This window comes from Aythya marila, assembly GCF_965140915.1.
Source record: "Aythya marila genome assembly, chromosome: 29".
Classification (NCBI taxonomy): Eukaryota; Metazoa; Chordata; class Aves; order Anseriformes; family Anatidae; genus Aythya; species Aythya marila.
Window position 1 is genome coordinate 2,216,990 of NC_139070.1, and position 18,795 is coordinate 2,235,784.

At 64.3% G+C, this 18,795-nt stretch overlaps 2 protein-coding genes across 2 annotated transcripts; one reads left to right on the plus strand and one right to left on the minus strand.

Moving 5' to 3' along the window:
- Positions 1-8,151: 8,151 nt before the first annotated feature.
- Positions 8,152-14,434, plus strand: SV2A (synaptic vesicle glycoprotein 2A; the record flags this gene model as incomplete). The annotated part of the gene is made up of 12 exons (XM_082780603.1): positions 8,152-8,731; positions 10,141-10,321; positions 10,443-10,594; positions 10,687-10,820; positions 10,946-11,035; positions 11,226-11,336; positions 11,435-11,523; positions 12,050-12,214; positions 12,317-12,450; positions 12,559-12,762; positions 13,391-13,550; positions 14,251-14,434. 12 exons carry the CDS (start codon positions 8,152-8,154, stop codon positions 14,432-14,434), a joined length of 2,184 nt encoding a protein of 727 aa, XP_082636729.1.
- Positions 14,435-16,286: 1,852 nt separating this feature from the next.
- BOLA1 (bolA family member 1) lies at positions 16,287-17,109 on the minus strand. The gene has a single exon (XM_082780688.1). The coding sequence runs from the start codon at positions 17,093-17,095 to the stop codon at positions 16,694-16,696; it is 402 nt and encodes a 133-aa protein (XP_082636814.1). The 5' UTR covers positions 17,096-17,109; the 3' UTR covers positions 16,287-16,693.
- Between the last annotated feature and the right edge of the window lie 1,686 nt (positions 17,110-18,795).

Consider the following 18,795-nt stretch of genomic DNA (forward strand, 5'->3'; position numbering starts at 1 on the left):
CCCGTTTTTTTTTATAGCGTTCGTTTTGGTCGTTTTTTTCCCCTCCTCCCTCCTTTTAACTCCACCCGGAAGATTTTTCACGGGATTTTTAACGGGATTTTGTTTTCTATGTGAAGCCCATTTACCAATAAACCCTTTTGACGAGCAGGGGGCCCTCCCTGCCTCGCCTGCTGCCTGCCCTTTCCTTCCTCGTCCTGATGCTCTGCGTCCCGGTGAGGTGCTGAATTGGGGCTGAAGCCCCCAATCTCCTGCTCCCCCCGGGCTGTTTGCTGCTGGCTGACGTGCTCCAGCCCCCCTGCAGCAAAGAAAAATTGTGAGGAAGCCCTAAAATCCGCTGCGTCCTCGGATGTTTGTGCCAGAGCACCCAGGTAAACGGCCACGCCGTTCGGAGGAGAGATTTGGCAGTGAAACCTGCTCTCCCCAGCCCTTCCCTGCTGAGATCCCCGTTTTGATACCACTCACGGCCACGGGAAACCGCTCCAGCTGCGGGTTTGGGGTTGATACGACCCACGGGGCAGCAAAATTTTGGGGGTGAGCGGGCTCTGCAGTCGGGGAGGTGCGAGGAGGGCAGGGGCTCTCCCCTGCGGTTGGAGTCGGGGAGTTGTCGGCTTCCTAATGTGGGAGGCTCTGAAATCCAGGTGATTTAAAGAGAAAAAAAAAAAGTTACCTCCAGGTATTTGTCCTCAAGTTTTTTTGTGGCTTTAGGGAAGAACCCAGAGGGACGAGTGGGGGGCTGATGTTATGAGTGGGGTTTTTTTTGGCTTATAGGGACTCTTCCCGGGGAGCTGCCGTGGCTCTCCCTTCTCCTGCAGAGAAGCCGTCTCGTTTCCAGCCTTGCTTTTCCTCTCTGCTGGTTGCTTTCTGCTTCGTTTGAACTTCCTAGGGCTAAAGCTGACCTTTAGCTCCCATCTCTGGTCACCCTCGTGGGCCGAAGAGGAAGAACGGCGCCGTGCTTCTCCTCGCAGTCACGTCTGTGAGGTCTGGAGAGATCCAGAGCCTGCTGGGGAGGCAACAAAACCGCTCTGCGAATTTTGTGTCACCTTGGGCACGTGAGGAGCCACCGGAGGCTCTGGGAGATGAACTGGAAGAGCTCCTCGGCGCTTCCCTTGGTCGGGAGCAGTGGTGAGGCGCCGCTGGAGGTCCTGGTGCTGCTCAAACGTGCTCAAATCCAACCTCGGGGACGGCTCAGGGCTGCCGTAGGGGAGATTTGAGGCTTCTTGCGCTGCGAACCCTTCCCAGGACTGCTCCCAGCTCGGAGCCTGGAGCTTTGTGGCTGTTTTGGGCTGGCTGTGAGCGGGCTGATTTCATCCAGAGCCCGGCGCAATCGCATCGGCGCGGCCTCCCCGTGCCAGCCTCGCCTCCAGCCTGGGGCTGCTCTGCTGCTGGCTGGTAAAACTGCCCGAGGAGCACCCCACAAACCTCCTCCTCGTGCCATGAGCAGCGGGGTGACGAGGCAGGAGGCCCTCCGAGTGCTGCCTGCGTGGCTCCGGCTCCTCCACCTGTGCCAGGAGGAAAAGGAAAAAGAAAAAGGGGAGGAGGAGATGTCTCAGGTGTAAACCAGCAGTAAATCCACGCTGGTTAAGAGGCCAGAAGCTGCCAGGGGCTCTGCTGCTTGCTCCTGAGCAGCCAGCAGCTGGGCTGGAGGTGGTTTTTGTTTTTTTTTTTTCCTTCCTGATGAGCGCTGTTTACCACGCGCCCGCTGTTTGGATCGCTCTGCCCAGGCGTGGGGCTGTCGTTTGCCTTCCCCGCTGTGGTCTGCGTGCCGAAGGAGCGCTGCTGCGTGTCCCGACGTACCCCCAGCCCCGGCGCTCGCACCTCTAGGCCTGGAGAAGGTGGCTGCAAGAGCTGAAATCTGCAATCCAAACGCTTCAAACGACGAGTGCCAAAACCCCCCTGGTGCGGGCGATGGGTGCAGGGGAGGACACGTTAACGCAGCGTGGAAAAAAGGACTTCTGAAGGCGAGGAGACCCTAAGGGAGTGAATTTGAAGGGCTGTGGGGTTTTGCTTCAGGGGTTTAGCTTGCGATGGGTGCGGAGCCAGCTAAAGGGAGGCGAGGGGGACACCCATGGGTGCTCGACCTGCCTGCGGGGAGCCGACGGCAGCCGCTATTTCGTTGCCAACGTTTGGGTGAGCAAAGCCCCAAATCCCCGCCAGCTCCCGTGGTTGTGAACGTTCCTGGAGGGGCAGAGGATCGCGCCAGGGAGGGAGGCAGCTTGCCAGCCATCGATCAAGCCTCGACGCGGGCCACGAGCGAGGTGGCTCGCTCGCTCCTGCGCCGGGGTGACCTTGGCAGCGTGTGGCTCGGCTCCTGCGAGGCTCAGCACCACCTTCAGCCCCTTGCCCCGTGCCACCTCCTCCCGGCTGCTCCTGGAAGCTGCTGTCTGCAGGTTCTCCAGCACGGGATTCAGCCCTGGCTGCTGATTCGGGGCCGTCGCCACCTTCGCCTGCCGCGCTGGTTAAGCCTCTGCAGTGTGTGTGTGTGTGTGCAGGGAGGGAACGGCTTCTATTTTAATAGCTGTTCCTGGCAAAAAGGAAAAAAAAAAAAAAAAAGATGCCTTTATGCCCTTTTTTTTCTTTTTTTTTTTCTCCCCTTCCAGTGAGCTGTCGGGGTGGGGAAGAGCCCTGGTCCTGCCTAGGTGGGTCCTGGGGGGGGACCCCAAGAAACCAGCATAAAACCAGCACATCCCAGAAGGAGCCACCGTGCCCCGGGACATCACTCGAGGGCAGCCCCCGGAGCCCACCTTGGGTTTTTATCCCCTCGTGCCTGGCTTTTAGGCCTTGGTGAAGGAGAAAGGCTGAGAAGCAGCAGCTGGGGAGAGGGACAGGCTGCCCCCCCGGCCCTGCTGCAGCGCGTGTCGCTTTTCTTTTTTCACATGGGAGCCTCGGGGCTGAGCACGAGCTCCCGGCTGCTGCGCCGAGGGGAAGGGGACGCGGTGGCAGCGTGGCACATGAGTCAGAGCTCGGTGGGACGTGGCACCCGCAGGGAGAAGCACTCACCCAGCACATTTTGGGAGAGCCCCCCCCCTGCCAGAGCCGGCCCCGGCTGGGCTGAAACCCCCCCTTTAGCTCAGCCCCGTTCCCTGTTGTAGGATAATTCCCATCAGGGGCTCTTTTGGTTGTGGGGCTTTTCCCAAATCCTTCCCCACGCCGCCTCTGGTGCACAAACCCCCTTTCCCCGCTCCCCAACCCCGTTGGCCTCCTGCAGAGCCCGTCCAGGCTGCTCGAGCTGCCCCTCGCCCTGCTCCTTTTGGCCTCTCAGCCTCGTACCCCGAGCTCCTCGGCCTCGTAGCAGGAGGACGGGGACCTGCTGAGGGACCTGCGGGGTGCTGAGACCTGCCCAGCTCATTGCACGAGGGAAGGAGCAGGGGGGGAGCAGGCACGGCCCCCCCCAGCTCACTGCACGAGGCGGGGGGAGCGGGCACGGCTTTTTGGGGTCCCCCCCAAAAAGAGGGAGACCCCCTCCTGGGCACCCTGCGTCCCCCAGGAGGGATCTGGGTTATGTTTTTTTTTTTTTTGGGCGGGTGGAGTGGTCCAGAGCTGATTTCACCCCCCCCAGGGGTAAATCCTTCACCGGGGGAGGGTTGGGTACCCCCCACGTCCCCCCCCCCCCGTGCCCACGCTCCTCCCAGCGCCGTCGGGAGCGTTTGTGCTGCATCACGACGGGAGGGCCTCGCGCGGCCCCGTCCAGGCGGACAAAATTTGATCGGAAGAAATCGAAATCCGCCCCCCCCCCCCCTCCCCATTCCCCCCTCCTCCTTTCCCATTCCCCCCCCCACCCCGGAGGAAGACGTGACTCAGATTTTGTGCGTGTGGTGTGTTGGGTTGGGTTGGGTTGGGAAGGGGGGGCAGCTCCTCGCACCCCGTTACGTGTCGTGTCCCCCCCCCCCCTTTCACCTCCAACCCCTCGGAGCACGGGAACCCCTCTCCCCCGGGGAGCTCCCCGCGGGTGTCTCGGAGCATCGCCGCCCTCCTCGCGCCTTGGCGAAAAAACCAAGGAGAAGGGAAGAGACCCCCCCCCCGGCCCCCCCCCCCGGCCCCGCATCGCTGCTAGCTGTAGCACGGCCCCCCCCCTCCCTCCTGCTGCCTCCCTCCTTGCAATGGACTCTCCCAGCGCTCAGCGTGTGTGGCGGAGGCTGCGGCGTTAGCGCTGGTACCCGCGAGCTGTTTTCCTGCCACATCCCCGCCGGAGCATCCTCCCGCGGCCGGAGAGGAGAGCGGGGCCGCAGCAGCAGGTAAGGGGGAGAGAAAAGGAGAAAAAAAAGGAGAAAAAAGGAGAAAAAAAGGAGAAAAAAGGAGAAAAAAGGAGAAAAAAGGAGAAAGGGCTTCAGGGAAAGGGATCGCCCTCCTCCTCCTCTCCTCGCTGCCTTTCCCGAGCATCCTCGGGGTTGCCGGCTGACGGATGAGGGGTTCGGCTTCCCCTTTGCCGTGGCTGTGGCCATTTTGTCCTGAAAAACCTTGCCTCCGGCTTCGGGTTGTCTTGATTTTTGATTTTTTATTATTATTATTATTATTATTATTTTTTTTTTAATGTGCGTGCTTGGTAGCCCCTCGGCATCCCTGCCGGGTGGCCGGGCTCCAGCACCAGCGGGGATTTCGTTGTGCGGGGACGGAGATTTCTCCTGGGGGCACCGGCGGGTTTTGGGGAGGGGGAGCCCCTCGGCTCCCCCCCCCCCAGGGGTGCTGAGGGGGGGGCTCGGCAATGACCTTGGGCACCGGGGGGGGTTTCCAACTCCTCTCCCTTGTCGCCATGTTCTGGCTGCTCTGCGGAAAGGCCGGGGGCTGCGGGGGGGACCCAGACCTGGGAACCCCCTTATGGGGAGGGGGGGTCTCGGGGTGCGCAGCGAGGCAGGGCTGCGCCCATCCCCGGCACCTGGCAGGAGAAAAAGGCTCCGGAGCCCCCCAGCTTCACTAGGGGCTGGCAGTGCCCCCCCGGACTAACGCCACCGACGGGGTAGGGGGCCAGCGGTGCCTTTGTGCAGCCAGGGGAGCGTTTTTGGGGCCCCCCCGTTTTGCCTACGGGGCGCCTCGTGAGATCAAACCCCTCGTCTTGACAACCTGCGTGGTGCCAGCTCGGCTCCTCGAGGCTCCCCGGCTCGGAGCCCAGCGGTGACCTTGGTGCACGCGGACGGGCCCCGTCCCCGTCCCCGTCCCCCCCCCCACCCCGCCGGCTTCTCGGCCTCCCTTCTGCTCCCCTCGCCCTTTGCCAGCTCCCCGCTGCTGCGAGCCGTGTCACCGTGCCACCTTGGGGGGGGGGGGGCAGCCCCCACAGGGGGCAAAATGACCTTGAAGGCCACGGCTCGGCTCCTTCCAGCGCCTTCGGGAGCCCCCCTGGGGTTTAACCCGAGGAGGGCAACGGGGGGGGGGTTCCCCGGGATGGGATTTTTTTTGCTCCCCACCGAGCCGGGGAACAGAGGGCGGTGGGCGTCCGGGGGAATTGAGGCTGCCTGGAGGTCCCTGCCCGGCTTCATTCAGAAATCAGCTCGGGGAAAAGGGGGGGGGGGGAATGAGGGAATAAGGTGGGGGGGGGCCGCGGCGTGCCGCAGCGCCGGCACCGCACCGTCCCCGGGTGCCTGCGCAGAGCCGGCGTGGGCGCCCACCCCGGGGGGAGCGCTGCTGACGGCCCCGGCTATTTTGGAAGGGCTAATTTTAGCTTGCCGCCGTGCCCTGTCCCCCCCCTCTCTCTCTCTGTCGGTGGGGGGGGACACACAAACACACACACGCGCCCTGACGGCTGCGTCCCTCTCCCTGCGGCTCAACTTCTGCGGCGCTGGCCGCGCGTGGCCGCTGCTGCCCGGAGGCTTTTGTGCTGCCGGGGGGGTCAAAAATAGCAATTTGGGGGGGGTTAGGGGGTCGTGACGGGCCCCTCAGCAGGGCCAGCAGTGCCCGTACCCGCTGGTGTCTGGGGGCCATCCCTTGTCATGAGCTGGGCTGAGTTTTTGTGGGGTTGGGGGGGGTCCCAGCAGGATGGCAGCACGGGGCCAGGGCTCCGGCCGAAGGCTCTCGTGGAGCCGCAGCCAAATCCCTTCTGGAAGCCTCCCCGGGGAACGTGGCCTTGGGCACGTGGTCCCCGGCGCCGCCTCCGCCACCGCGGCGAGCTTCGGGCACCTGGATCGGGGCTGGGGACCCCTCCCCAGGGCCCCCCCAACCCCAAACCTCCTTCGGCACCCTGCTGGGGATTGCCGAGCCGGGGCAGCGATGCCAAGCCTGGGAGGTTTTGGGGACCCCCGTGGCTTTTGGGGGCTGGTTCCCCTCGCGGTCCCCGTGGGGCCGGTGGCGGCTCAGGCTGCGTGGTGCTGGTTTCTCTCCGTCCTGCCCTTCCTGAGGGATTGGGGTGGTTTTGACACCCGGAGCCGGCCTGGTTCCCGGCGGTGACTTGCAATCCTGGCTGAACCCACCGGGGACGCGCTGCCTGTGGCCTGGTGGCAGCGATGTCCCCAATGTCCCCTCGGTTTCCTCGTCCCCTGTCCCTTGAGGGTGAGGTGGGATGCGGGCTCGGTGACCCCCTGGAGATGGGCAGGGGTTTCCCAAGCCCTCGCTGTCACCAGGACCCTACCCCCCAGGGGGGCACCATGTGCCCTGCTGGGGCCCACAGAGCCCTGGGGTCCCCATCCCCAGGTCCCCATCCCCAGGGTCCCTGTCCCCAGGTCCCCATCCCCGTCCCCATCTCCAAGGTCCTTTCACCAGGTCCCCATCCCCATGTCCCCGTCCCCAGGACCCCGTCCCCAAGGTCCCTGTCCCCATGTTCCCATCCCTGTCCCCATCCCCAAGGTCCCATCCCCAGGACCCCATCCCCAGGACCCTGTCCCCAGGGTCCCCGTCCCCATGTCCCTGTCCCCATGTCCCCATCCCTGTCCCCATCCCGTGACCCCCTCGCCCTATGGATGCCACGAGCCAGGGGCAAGGGGGGGGGAGGTAGGGCAGGTGCGTGGCCACACCCCCCGAACCTGATTGGCCGAACGGCTGGGCCGTGCCCCCCTAGCCCCATTGATGCCAGTGGGGTGGCCACGCCCCCCGCAGCTGATTGGTTCCCGGCCCAGCCCCACCCGCCCGGCCCCATTGAGGAGGTGGCGCCGCCTTTTTCTCAATGGGCTACTGGGGAGCAGCAGGAGGCACTGGGGGGGTCCCATGGCCTGGGGCCCCTGGGCTGTCCCTGGGTGCTCGGAGGGGCCGTGGGGCCCACCCGCACCCTCCTCATCCCAATCGCTGCTGGGATTCCCCCTGCGGGTCCTGTCCCCCTCAGGGATCCCCCATCCCCACCGGGGTCCCTCGTGGGGGGGCGTTGAGGTAGGGGCGAGGTGGCCCCGTTGGCTTTTGGCTCGCCCATTCTCCTGTGCGGGTCCATCCTCCCTCTCCCCGCATCAAACCGGCCTCCTGTGCGCCTTGCTCCCTCCTCACCCGCGTTTATTTTTCGATCCCAGCCCCGAGGTGCTGTGGAAGTGAAGCTCGGGGGGGTCCCACACACCCTAACGTGTGCCCCCCCCTCTCCTGGGGAGCATCGCCCAAGCAGGGCTGACCCCGGGGCCGCTGCCCCAAAGCTGGGAGGTGCTGGGGGAGAACAAACCCCGTGCTCAGCCGCGTTGTTGGCCGCTGGGGAAGCCACTTTGGATTCCAACGAGGCCAACGGGTGCCCAAAGGCCACCGAAATGTGTCTGCGAGAGCTTTGCTCCTCCGAATGAGCGTGGTTGGGGGGCACTCTGAGAGGTGACAACCCCCCCCCTGGGGTTGCTCCTGCTCCTTCCCATCCCCGTGCCCTGCTGCGGGTGCCTGACCCCGAACCGGGCTCTCCTGCCCGGGTCCCTGCAGCCTCGCCACGGGGCAGAGGCGCCCCAAATCCTCCCGTCTCCATCCGAGCCAGGCGGAAAAGTGCCGCAAATTGCGCCGTCCTTTGGACCTCGCAGACCCCAGAGGGGCCGTGCGGGGCCGTTCCCAACCTAACGTGGGCTCCGCTTGTGTCTGGGCTCCCCAGGTCCAGGGTCTCCCCCCCCACCCCGCGCCCCCCTCCCAGCCTTCGCCACGTGGATGGGTGGCGGCGCCGCCGCCCGGCCCCAAAAACCCCACTGCCGAGCACGGGCGTGAGGGCGCAGCCCCGACGCGGAGCCCCCTCCCCGGCCTCAATTCCTCAGCGGTGCCCCAGCCCAGCCCCCCGGCACCATGGATGAGAGCTTCCGAGACCGGACGGCGTTCATCCGGGGCGCCAAGGACATCGCCAAGGAGGTGAAGAAGCACGCGGCCAAGAAGGTGAGCAAGGGCATGGACCGCATGCAGGACGAGTACACCAAGCGCTCCTACACCCGCTTCGAGGAGGAGGAGGACGACGAAGACTACCCGCCGCAGGACGGCTACTACCGGGGGGGCGAGGGGGCCAACGAGGAGGAGGGGGCCTCCAGCGACGCCACCGAGGGCCACGACGAGGAGGACGAGATCTACGAGGGCGAGTACCAGGGCATCCCCCGGCACGACTCGATGAAAGGCGGCGAGAGGCTGGGGGCCGAGGCGGCCGCCGGCGCCTTCGACGACACCGAGGGGCAGCGGAGGAAGGACAAGGAGGAGTTGGCGCAGCAGTACGAGCTGATCCTGCAGGAGTGCGGCCACGGCCGCTTCCAGTGGACCCTCTACTTCGTCCTGGGACTGGCCCTGATGGCCGACGGCGTGGAGGTCTTCGTGGTGGGCTTCGTGCTGCCCAGCGCCGAGAAGGACATGTGCCTGTCCGACTCCAATAAGGGGATGCTGGGTGAGCCTGGGGTTGGGGGGTTTGGGGGAGAAGGATGGGGGAAAGGGGGCAGGGAGGGGATGTGGGGGGATAGGGGAGTGAGGGGGGGGAGTGGGAGGGTAGGGGGACGGGGAGGGATAGCGGGGTATGGGGGATATGGGGAGGTGGGGGGGCACGGAGGGGGATATGGGGTGTGGGGACACGGGGTATGGGGACACGAGCAGATTAGGGGACATGGAGGGGGACAAGAGAAGGTAGGGGGGGCATGGAAGGACACCTGGGATGTGGGGGACACGGAGAGGGAAAGGGGGTGTGGGGGATGTGAGGAGAGAGGGGGGCAAGGAAGGGGACGTGAGCAGAGAGGGGGATGTGGGGTCTGGGGGGACATGAGGAGGTAGGGGGGGCATGGGGGGGCACGTGGGATATAGGGGAGATGGAGGGGGAGAGGGGTTATGGGGGACACGAGCAGATCAGGGGACATGGAGGGACACCGAGGGGACGGGGAGGGGCAGAGGGGACATCGAGGGGGGGTGATGGGGGGGGATGTGGCATATAGGGGGCACGGGAGCAGAAAGGAGAATGTGGGGGGGGAGACACGGGGATGTGAGCAGGGGGAGGGGTGTGGGAGGATGGGGGGGAGATGGGGCTGGGGGGATTTGGGGAGATTTGGGGGGATTTGGGGGGATTTGGGGGATTTGGGGCACATAGGAGGTGTGGGAGGCCATGGGGTGGGTGGGGTGTGCGCGTCCTTCCCCCTGAAGGACAAGCGGGACTCGGGGATGGGGGGGGGACACGGGAGGGGACAGGGGACATGGGGGGGGACACAGAAGATATGGGGACATGGGGGGGTTTCAGGAGCTCTCTGGGCATCCAGCTCCCTCCAGCCTCCTCCTCCCAGTCCCACACTGGTCCCAACTGGGAAAACTGGGGTGGGGGGGGAGAGGCAGCAGCCGGAGGGGGGGGTGAGCATCACTGTGCAGCCGAGCAGTGCCTTGTGCCCCCCCCCCGCAGCCCCAGGCTTATCTCCCTGCTCCTGCTCGGGGCTGATAAGGGGACGCTGAGCGCTCTGGGGGGGGGCTGCGGGCGGCTGCGTTGGCCGCACTGCGGCACCCCCCCCTCCATCCCCCCCCCAATGCAGCCCAAATTCCGAGTGTTATTGTGTGCCCCCCCCCCCCAGACCTGGCAAACTCAGGGCAGAAGGAGGAGGGGAGGGGGGGGGGGGGGCTGGATGCAGACAATGAGAGGAGGGGGCTCTGGGTTGATGCTGGGGGGGGGGGGACCTCTGCCCCCTGCACCCCCCCAGTACCGAATCCTCGCCCCGGAGCTGGGGGACCCCTCGGTGCGTGGGGCTGAGGGGCTGACACCGCTGTGTCCCCCCCCTTCGTCCCCGTGTCCCCCCCGTGTCCCCGTGTCCCCTGTCCCCCCCCCAGGGCTCATCGTGTACCTGGGCATGATGGTGGGCGCCTTCCTGTGGGGCGGGCTGGCCGACCGCCTGGGCCGACGGCAGTGCCTCCTCATCTCCCTCTCCGTCAACAGCGTCTTCGCCTTCTTCTCCTCCTTCGTCCAAGGCTACGGCACCTTCCTCTTCTGCAGGCTGCTCTCGGGCGTGGGGTAAGGGGGCACGGCGCCCTGGGAGGAGGCAGGGGGGGTGTCCGTGTGTCTGTGTGTCCGTGTGTCCCCCCCCAAAATCTCCTCAGCCTCCCCCTGACGGCCGCTCTGCCTCTGTCCCCAGCATCGGCGGCTCCATCCCCATCGTCTTCTCCTATTTCTCCGAGTTCCTGGCGCAGGAGAAGCGCGGGGAGCACCTGAGCTGGCTCTGCATGTTCTGGATGATCGGGGGCATCTACGCCTCCGCCATGGCTTGGGCCATCATCCCCCACTACGGTAAGGACGCCGGCGCTCGCGGTGAGGCTCTCCGGGGCTTGGTGCCACCTCTGTGTCCCCCCCCCCGGTCCCATCCCGTCCCCTCCCCGCAGGTTGGAGCTTCCAGATGGGCTCCGCGTACCAGTTCCACAGCTGGAGGGTTTTCGTCCTGGTCTGCGCCTTCCCCTCCGTCTTCGCCATCGGGGCGCTCACCACCATGCCCGAGAGCCCCCGCTTCTTCCTGGAGGTGACCGGAGCTGGAAAAGGGGGTGCCGGGGGTGTCCCCCCCAGCCTCAAATGGGTGCTGAGGATGGTGGGGGGGGGATTTGGGGCAGGGCTGGTGCCAGGGCGAGCCCGGGTTTTGTGTTGCAGAACGGCAAACACGACGAGGCCTGGATGGTGCTGAAGCAGGTCCACGACACCAACATGAGGGCCAAGGGCCACCCCGAGAGGGTCTTTTCGGTGAGAACCCCCCCTCCCTGCCCCATACCCCCACACCCACTCCGCCACCCCCCCGGCTGCCACCTCCAGGAAAAGCACCCCCGTGGACAGAGGGAGGGGAGGGGGCAGCTCTACGTCAGCGGGTGGGGAAACTGAGGCACGAGGCTGGGCTCACGGCCACCGTGCCCAGAGCGTCCCCCCGCGCCCGCAGGTCACCCACATCAAGACCATCAAGCGGGAGGACGAGCTCATCGAGATCCAGTCGGACACCGGCACGTGGTACCGGCGCTGGCTCGTCCGATTCCTCAACCTCTCGCAGCAGGTGGGGACCGGGGACGGACCCTGCGCCCTGGGGGGGGGGGTGACCCTGCTGTCCCCCTGCGGTGTCCCCTCGTCACCTCCCGCCCCGTCCCCGCGTAGGTTTGGAGCAACTTCCAGCAGTGCTTCGCGCCCGAGTACCGGCGCATCACGCTGATGATGATGGCCGTGTGGTTCACCATGTCCTTCAGGTGGGGCTGGGGAAATTGGGGAGGGGGGGAATGGGGGGAGGCACCCATGGGTGGGGGCAGCTGGTGGCAGGGGGATGGTGGTACGGGGTTGGGAAGGGGGATGTGGGGATGGGGATGGTGGCATGGGGACAGGGATGGTGTTGTGGGGACAGGGATGGTGGCATGGGCATTGGGATGGTGGCACGTGGATGGGGCTGGTGATATGGGGACGGGGATGGTGGCACAGGGATGGGGATGAAGGCATGGGGACAGGGATGGTGGCACAGGGACAGGGATGGTGGCACGGGGATGGGGATGATGGCATGGGCATTGGAATGGTGTCATGGGGACAGGGATGGTGTGATGGGGATGGGGATCATGGCACAGGGATGGGGATGGGGATATGGGGCTGGGGATGGTGACATGGGTCTGGGGATGGTGATATGGGGCCAGGGATGGTGGCACAGGGACAGGGATGGTGACACGGGGCTGGTGGCACGGGGCTGGGTTGTTGGCGGCCGGGCTCAGCCCCTCTCTCACCCCGCAGCTACTACGGGCTGACGGTGTGGTTCCCGGACATGATAAAGCACCTGCAGAACATCGAGTACGCCTCGCGCACCAAGCTCTTCACCCGCGAGAAGGTCCGGCACTTCACCTTCAACTTCACCCTGGAGAACCAGATCCACCAGGGCGGCGAGTACTTCAACGACAAGTGCGTGGCCGCCGGGGACGGGGACACCGGGATGGGGGCTCGGCGGACGGCAGCGAGCCCTTTTTCCCCCCCCTACTCTTTTTTTTTTTTGCCCCCTCCCAGGTTCATCGGCCTGAAGATGAAGTCGGTGACGTTCGAGGACTCGCTGTTCGAGGAGTGCTACTTCGAGGACATCACCTCCAGCAACACCTTCTTCAAGAACTGCACCTTCATCTCCACCGTCTTCTACAACACCGGTAGGAGCGGGGACGGGGCTGCACAGAACCCCCCCCCTCGGGCCCCCCAACCTCGCCGCCCCTTTTAACGACCCCTTTGGGGTGTCCCCCCCCCCCCAATCTTTGCAGATCTCTTCGAGTACAAGTTCATCAACAGCCGGGTGGTGAACAGCACCTTCCTGCACAACAAGGAGGGCTGCCAGCTGGACTTCAGCGACGACAACAACGCCTACATGATCTACTTCGTCAGCTTCCTGGGCACCTTGGCCGTGCTCCCCGGGAACATCGTCTCGGCCCTGCTCATGGACAAGATCGGCCGCCTCCGCATGCTGGGTGGGCACCCCCAATCCCCCCCCCCCACAGGTTTTTTTTGGGGGGTCCTGGACCATGGGCAGTGGGTTGAGGGAGGTGATGACGCCCTCGGGCACCTCAGCTGGGGAGCTGCGGCCTGTTCTGGGCCTCCCTGCACAAAAAGGGCGCAGAAGAGGCCTGCAGAAGGCCATAAAGGTGCTATAGGGCCTGGAGCATCTCCCCACGAGGAGAGGATGAGGGACGTGGGGGTGGTCAGCCTGGGGAAGAGGAGACTGAGGGGATCTCAGCGTGTGGGGTGGGGGGCAGAGGGGTTTGGGCAACCTCATCTCAGCGCTCTGTAGGGACAGGGCAAAGGGTAATGGCCATAAAATGGAGCTCAGGACTTTCTGCACCAGTTTCTTCCCAGTAAGGCTGACGGAGCACTGGGACGGGCCGCCCAGGGAGGTTTTGGGTCTCCTATGGAGATATTTGAGCCCCGTTTGGACGCCTCCCCGGGCAGCCCCCTCTAGGGAACAGCTTTGTCACAACGGGGTCGGACCCCATGATCTCCGCAGCTCCCTCCCAACCCCTCCAGCTCCCCAATTCTTTAATTCTCCCCTTTTTGGGGTGCGAGGCGCCCCCGGCCCTGACACTATTCCCCCCCCCGCAGCCGGCTCCAGCGTGATGTCCTGCGTGAGCTGCTTCTTCCTCTCCTTCGGCAACAGCGAGTCGGCGATGATCGCGCTGCTCTGCCTCTTCGGCGGCGTCAGCATCGCCTCCTGGAACGCCCTGGACGTGCTCACCGTGGAGCTCTACCCCTCCGACAAGAGGTGCTGGGGGGCCGAGGGGCCGGGCTGTGGGACACAGGGTGCCAGGGGTGAGGTTTTGGGGGCTGGGTGCAGGGTTTCGGGGTCCAGGCGCGAGGTTTCGTGTGCTAAATGTGAGGATTTGGGTGCTGGGTGCGGGGATTTGGGTACCAGATAAGAGGTTTTTGGGTGCCAGGTACAAGGTTTTTGGGTCCAGGTGCAAGGATTTGGGTCCAGGTGCAAGGTTTTTGGGTTCAGGTAAGAGGATTTGGGTGCTGGGTATGAGGGTTTTGGGTCCAGGTGAAAGGTTTTGGGGTCCAGGTGCAAGGATTTGGGTCCAGGTGTGAGGATTTGGGTGCTGGGTATGAGGTTTTTGGGTCCAGTTTATGAGGTTTTGGGTGCCAGGTTCAAGGATTTGGGTCCACTTTATGAAGTTTTGGGTGCCAGGTTCAAAGATTTGGGTCCAGTTTATGAGGTTTTGGGTGCCAGGTGCAAGGATTTGGGTCCAGTTTATGAGGTTTTGGGTGCCAGGTGCAAGGATTTGGGTCCAGTTTATGAGGTTTTGGGTGCCAGGCACACAATTTTGGTGCCCAGCTGCCAGATTTTCGCACCCAGTCACAACCATTCAGGCACAGGGCGTGAGGAACCAAAACCCCCGGGATCATCCTGGACGGGCACCCCCCTCCTAATCACCACCCCCCCCCCCCCGATTATTTCCCTGCAGGACGACGGCGTTCGGCTTCCTCAACGCCCTGTGCAAGCTGGCGGCCGTGCTGGGCATCAGCATCTTCACCTCCTTCGTGGGCATCACCAAAGCCGTGCCCATCCTCCTGGCCTCCACCGCCCTGGCCCTCGGCAGCTCCCTCGCCTTGAAATTGCCGGAGACCCGCGGGCAAGTGTTGCAGTGAGGGGGGGGGGACACAAATGGGGAGAGGACCCCCCCTCTGCCAGCCCTATCTCGCCCCTCATCCCGGCTCTCCCCTCCTCCTCGCCCCCTCTCCTTTTTTTTTTTTTAATTTATTTTTATTTTTTATTTATTTTATTTTATTTTATTTTATTTTATTTTATTTTATTTTATTTTATTTTATTATTTTATTTTATTTATTTATTTGTTGTTTTTTTTTTTTGGGGGGGGGGGCTTAGTCTCGTTAGACACTGTGAAACGTCTTCTTGGAGCATTCGGGATTTTTTTCGGTCATTTGCACTTAAACCCCCCGCCCCCAACCCCTTTTCCTTCTCCCCCCCCCGCCAAAAAAAAAAAAAACACAAACCCAAATCCCCCCCCCACCTCCCCAAATTTCTTTTCTCGGTGTCACCCCGTCTGTGCAAAGCTGCTCGCTGCTGGGGGGGGGGCAAAGGGAGGGGGTTGGGGGCACCCCGGCTTTGTGGGGCTGGGGGAGAGACCCCCACACCCCCCCCCACCCCAAATCCCTGGTGGGCTGGGGAGAGAGGAGGAAGAGGAGGAGGAAGGCTCGGCCCACGGCTCTGCTGCGGGGTTGGGGCCGGGGGAGGGCCGTGATTTGGTTCCCCCCCCCCCCCAGGGCTGAGGCTGGGAATATTGGGGTGCTCAGCACCTTGGGGTGCTCGACATTTAGGGTGCTCAGCCCCTTGGGGGGGGGATTTTAGGGTGCACACCACCTTAAAGCACACGATTCTTTGGGGTGCGCGGCGCTTCAGCGTGCCCCCCACTTTTTGGGGTGCAAAGCCCCCCACTTTTGGGGTGCAGAGCCCCATTTTGGGGTGCAGAGCCCCATTTTGGGATCCAGAGCCCAGTTTTGGGGTGCAGAGCCCCATTTTGGGGTGCAGAGCCCCATTTTGGGATCCCCCCCTTATCCGATTTGGGGTGCTGGGGATGAATTTGGGGTCTGCCCCCCCGCAGCCCCAGCCCCATTCCTGGGTGGGGTGGGGGTCGATTTGCAGGGGGAAGCAGGACAAACGTGCCCCCCCCGGGGTGTAATTCCCCCCCCCCCGCTGTAGGAGGGGGGCACGGCTGCGTTTTGGGGTGCGGGATGGTGGCTGCAGCGTGGGGGGGGGGTCACCTGCACCCCCCCCCCCTCATTTGCTGCTTCCTTTTTTTTCCCTATTTTTTTTCCAATTTTTCCTTCCTTAGGCTTTTAAAAGGGAACGGTGTTGGGGGGGCATTTAAAAGGGTGGGGGGCCAATCCGTGTGGTGTCCCCCCCCCCAAAATAAAAACCAACAACCCTAGCCCAGAGCACAAGCCCCCACCCCAGCGGTTCGCAAAGCACAACGGCGGCGCCCCAAAAAGCGGGACCCCAAAAAAATTGGGGGGGGGGGGGTGCCAGGGCTGCGCCCCCCCCTCACTTTGGGCACCCCAGGGAGGCTCAGCGCCCCCCCCCCAACAAGGAGCAGAGGCTGAGGTCTATGCAAAAAGCACTTGGGAGCCCCCCCCCCCCCACCCCTCTGAGCGGCGCGTGCTTCATCTCGTCCGAGTGCCGTCCTCCTCCTCCTCTTCCTCATCTTCCTCCTCCTGCTCTTCCTCCTCCTCCTCCTCCTCTTCCTCCCGGCCCCCCCCCCCCCTTTTCGGTGTAGCTGGTCTTTTCTCGGAGCACATCCATAGTTCTGTCCGTATGCAGTCGTGCCGTGCTGTAGTTTTTAGATGTTTGTAAAGAATTAAAGGAAAAAAAAAAAAAACAAAAAAAAAACAACAAAAACAAGAAAAGACGAAGAAAACCACGGAAATGTCAAAAAAAAATGAAATTCCCCCCCCCCCTTTACGCCGTGTTACCCCAATAACATCCAGCGGAGCCGCTTCGGATCTGGATCAGGAGCTGTTTATTTTTGGGGTCGGGGTTTGGGGTTTGGGGTGTGGGGGGGGTGCGATGAGGGTTGGGGGGGGGCAAGAGGTGGACGCCTTGAAGGTGGCGTGGAGAAAATCCCCCAAATCGCCCCCCCAAAAATTTGGGAGGGGATTGAAAATCCCCCAAATCGCCCCAAAAAATTTGAGAGTGGATTGAAAATCCCCCAAATCGCCCCCCCAAAATTTGGGAGGGGATCGATGGGAAGGCGCAGCGCGGGCTGGGGACGGCCGGGGGTGGGGGTCACCCCAAAAGCAGCGCCCCCAGATCCTCCGTACCCTAAAAACGACCCCCAAAAAACCCCTAAAATGGCCAAAACCCCCCCAAAAAACACATTTGGGGGCACAGCATCACGCCGAAGCGGCGTCGCCGGCCCCGCGCCGCTCGTGCTTGGACCCCCCCAGGCAGGGGGGCCGGGGGGGGACGTGGGGGTCTTGTTCCCACTGCTGGGGGGTCTTGGCGACGATGGCGAGGGCGTGCAGGGGGCCGGCCAGCTCGGCGCTGAGGGCGGCGTGGATCAGGCGGTGCCGTTGGAGGGGGCTGAGGCCGACGAAACGCCCGCTCACCACCACCACCACCGAAAAATGGGTTTCGGCCCCGGGGGGGCCACCGTGCCGGGGGGAGTCGTCCAGGATCTGGAGGTGGCTGGGTTGTAGGGCCGCCGTCAGCTTGGCGCGGATGGTGCCGGCCAGGGGGGGTTCGGGCATCGCCGAAAAAGCTCGGCCGGCGGCGAGGAGGGGGGGGCGCAGCATCCAAGGTGTGTGGGGGGGGGGGGGGGGCTGCGGGAGAGAGAGAAATGGGGTGAGAAACGGAGAGAAAAAAATATAGGGGTTTAGGGGGGGGTGATGGGGGGGGGAAGGGGGAAAGGGGTATTGGGATTAGGGGGTGGGGAGGGGGGAATGGGGGGGTATGGGGGGGAATAAGGGGGTATGGGGGGGGTATGGGGGGGTATAGGGGGGGTATGGGGTTGTGGGGGGGGAGTTGGGGATGGGGGGGGGTTATGGGGTCTAGAGGATCAGAGCCTGGGAATGGGGGGGGAAGGAGGGGGGATTGGGGGGGGATATAGGGTTGTAGGGGGATATAGGGTTGCATGGGGATATAGGGTTGGGGGGAGTTGGACATGGGGGGGTTATGGGGATCTAGAGGATCAGAGCCGAGAAATGGGGGGGCAGGGAGGGGGGATATAGGGTTGTGGGGGGGTGAAGGGGGGCTTTGGGGGGGGTTCTGCAGATCTACACCCTATAAATTGGGGGGGGGCAGGGACAGGGGATATAGGGTTGGAGATATGGGGATGGGGAGGTCTGGGGGGGGCTCTGTAGGATCACAGCCTAGAAATGGGGGGCCAGGAAGGGGGGGATGTAGGGTTTTGGGGAGTGATGGGGGGCTTTGGGGGGGCTCTGCACGTCCAGACCCTATAAATTTGGGGGGGGGGGCAGGGAGGGGGGGATATAGGGTTTTGGGGTGGGGGGAAATTGGGGATGGGGGGGGTTGGGGGAGCTCTGTAGGATCAGCCCCTACAAATGGGGGGGCAGAAAGGGGGCGGGGGGTGATGGGGGGGCTTGGGGGGGGGCTCTGCAGGCGCAGCCCCCGTTTATGGGGGGCTGCAAGGGGGGCGCTAGGGCACGGGGAGGGGTTTTTTGGGGGGAGGGGAGGCTCGGGGGGTTCCTCGTCTTTTTTTGGGGGGTTCCCTATCGTTTTGGGGGGGTTCCCTGTCTTTTTGGGGTCCCCCCACCCCCGCGTGCAGCCCCCCCCCCCCCCCCGCCCTCACCGAGCTCCGCTCCGGCTGCGCTCCGCCGCGGGGCACGATGGGAAATGGAGTCCCCCCGCCCCCCCTCCGCCCCGTCACGTGCCCCCGGCGGAACTACAGCTCCCAGAAGGCTTTGCGGCCCCGCCCCTCCCCTCCCCTCCCCGGGAGCCCGCGGAGGGGGCAGGGGACACGGGGGGCACCCGCGGGGGGGACACGAGTGGGGTGGGGACGGGGGGGGGTGACACCAGGGGAGTGGGACGTGAATGGGATGGGGACACGAGTGGGGGGAGACACGGGGGGGGGACACGAGTGGGGGGGGACACGGGGGGCTCATGTCTGTGGGATGTGACACGAGTGGGGTGGGACACGAGTGGGATGGGGATGGGGGGAGAGATACCAGGGGGTGGGACACCGGGGGGTGGGACACGGGGAGTGGGATGTGAATGGAATGGGGACACGAGTGGGGTGGGACACGGGGGGGGGGACACCAGGGGGGTGGGAGACTGGGGAGGTGGGACACGAGTGGGGTGGGACGCGGGGGGAAGGTGACACTGGGGGGATGGGACACTGGGGGGGTTTGGTGCCTGTGGGACGTGACACGAGTGGGGTGGGACACCGTGGGGACGGGATACGGGGGGGGGGGTGACACCAGTGGGGTGTGACACCAGTGGGGTGTGACCTCGGGGGGGGCTGCCATGCCAGCAG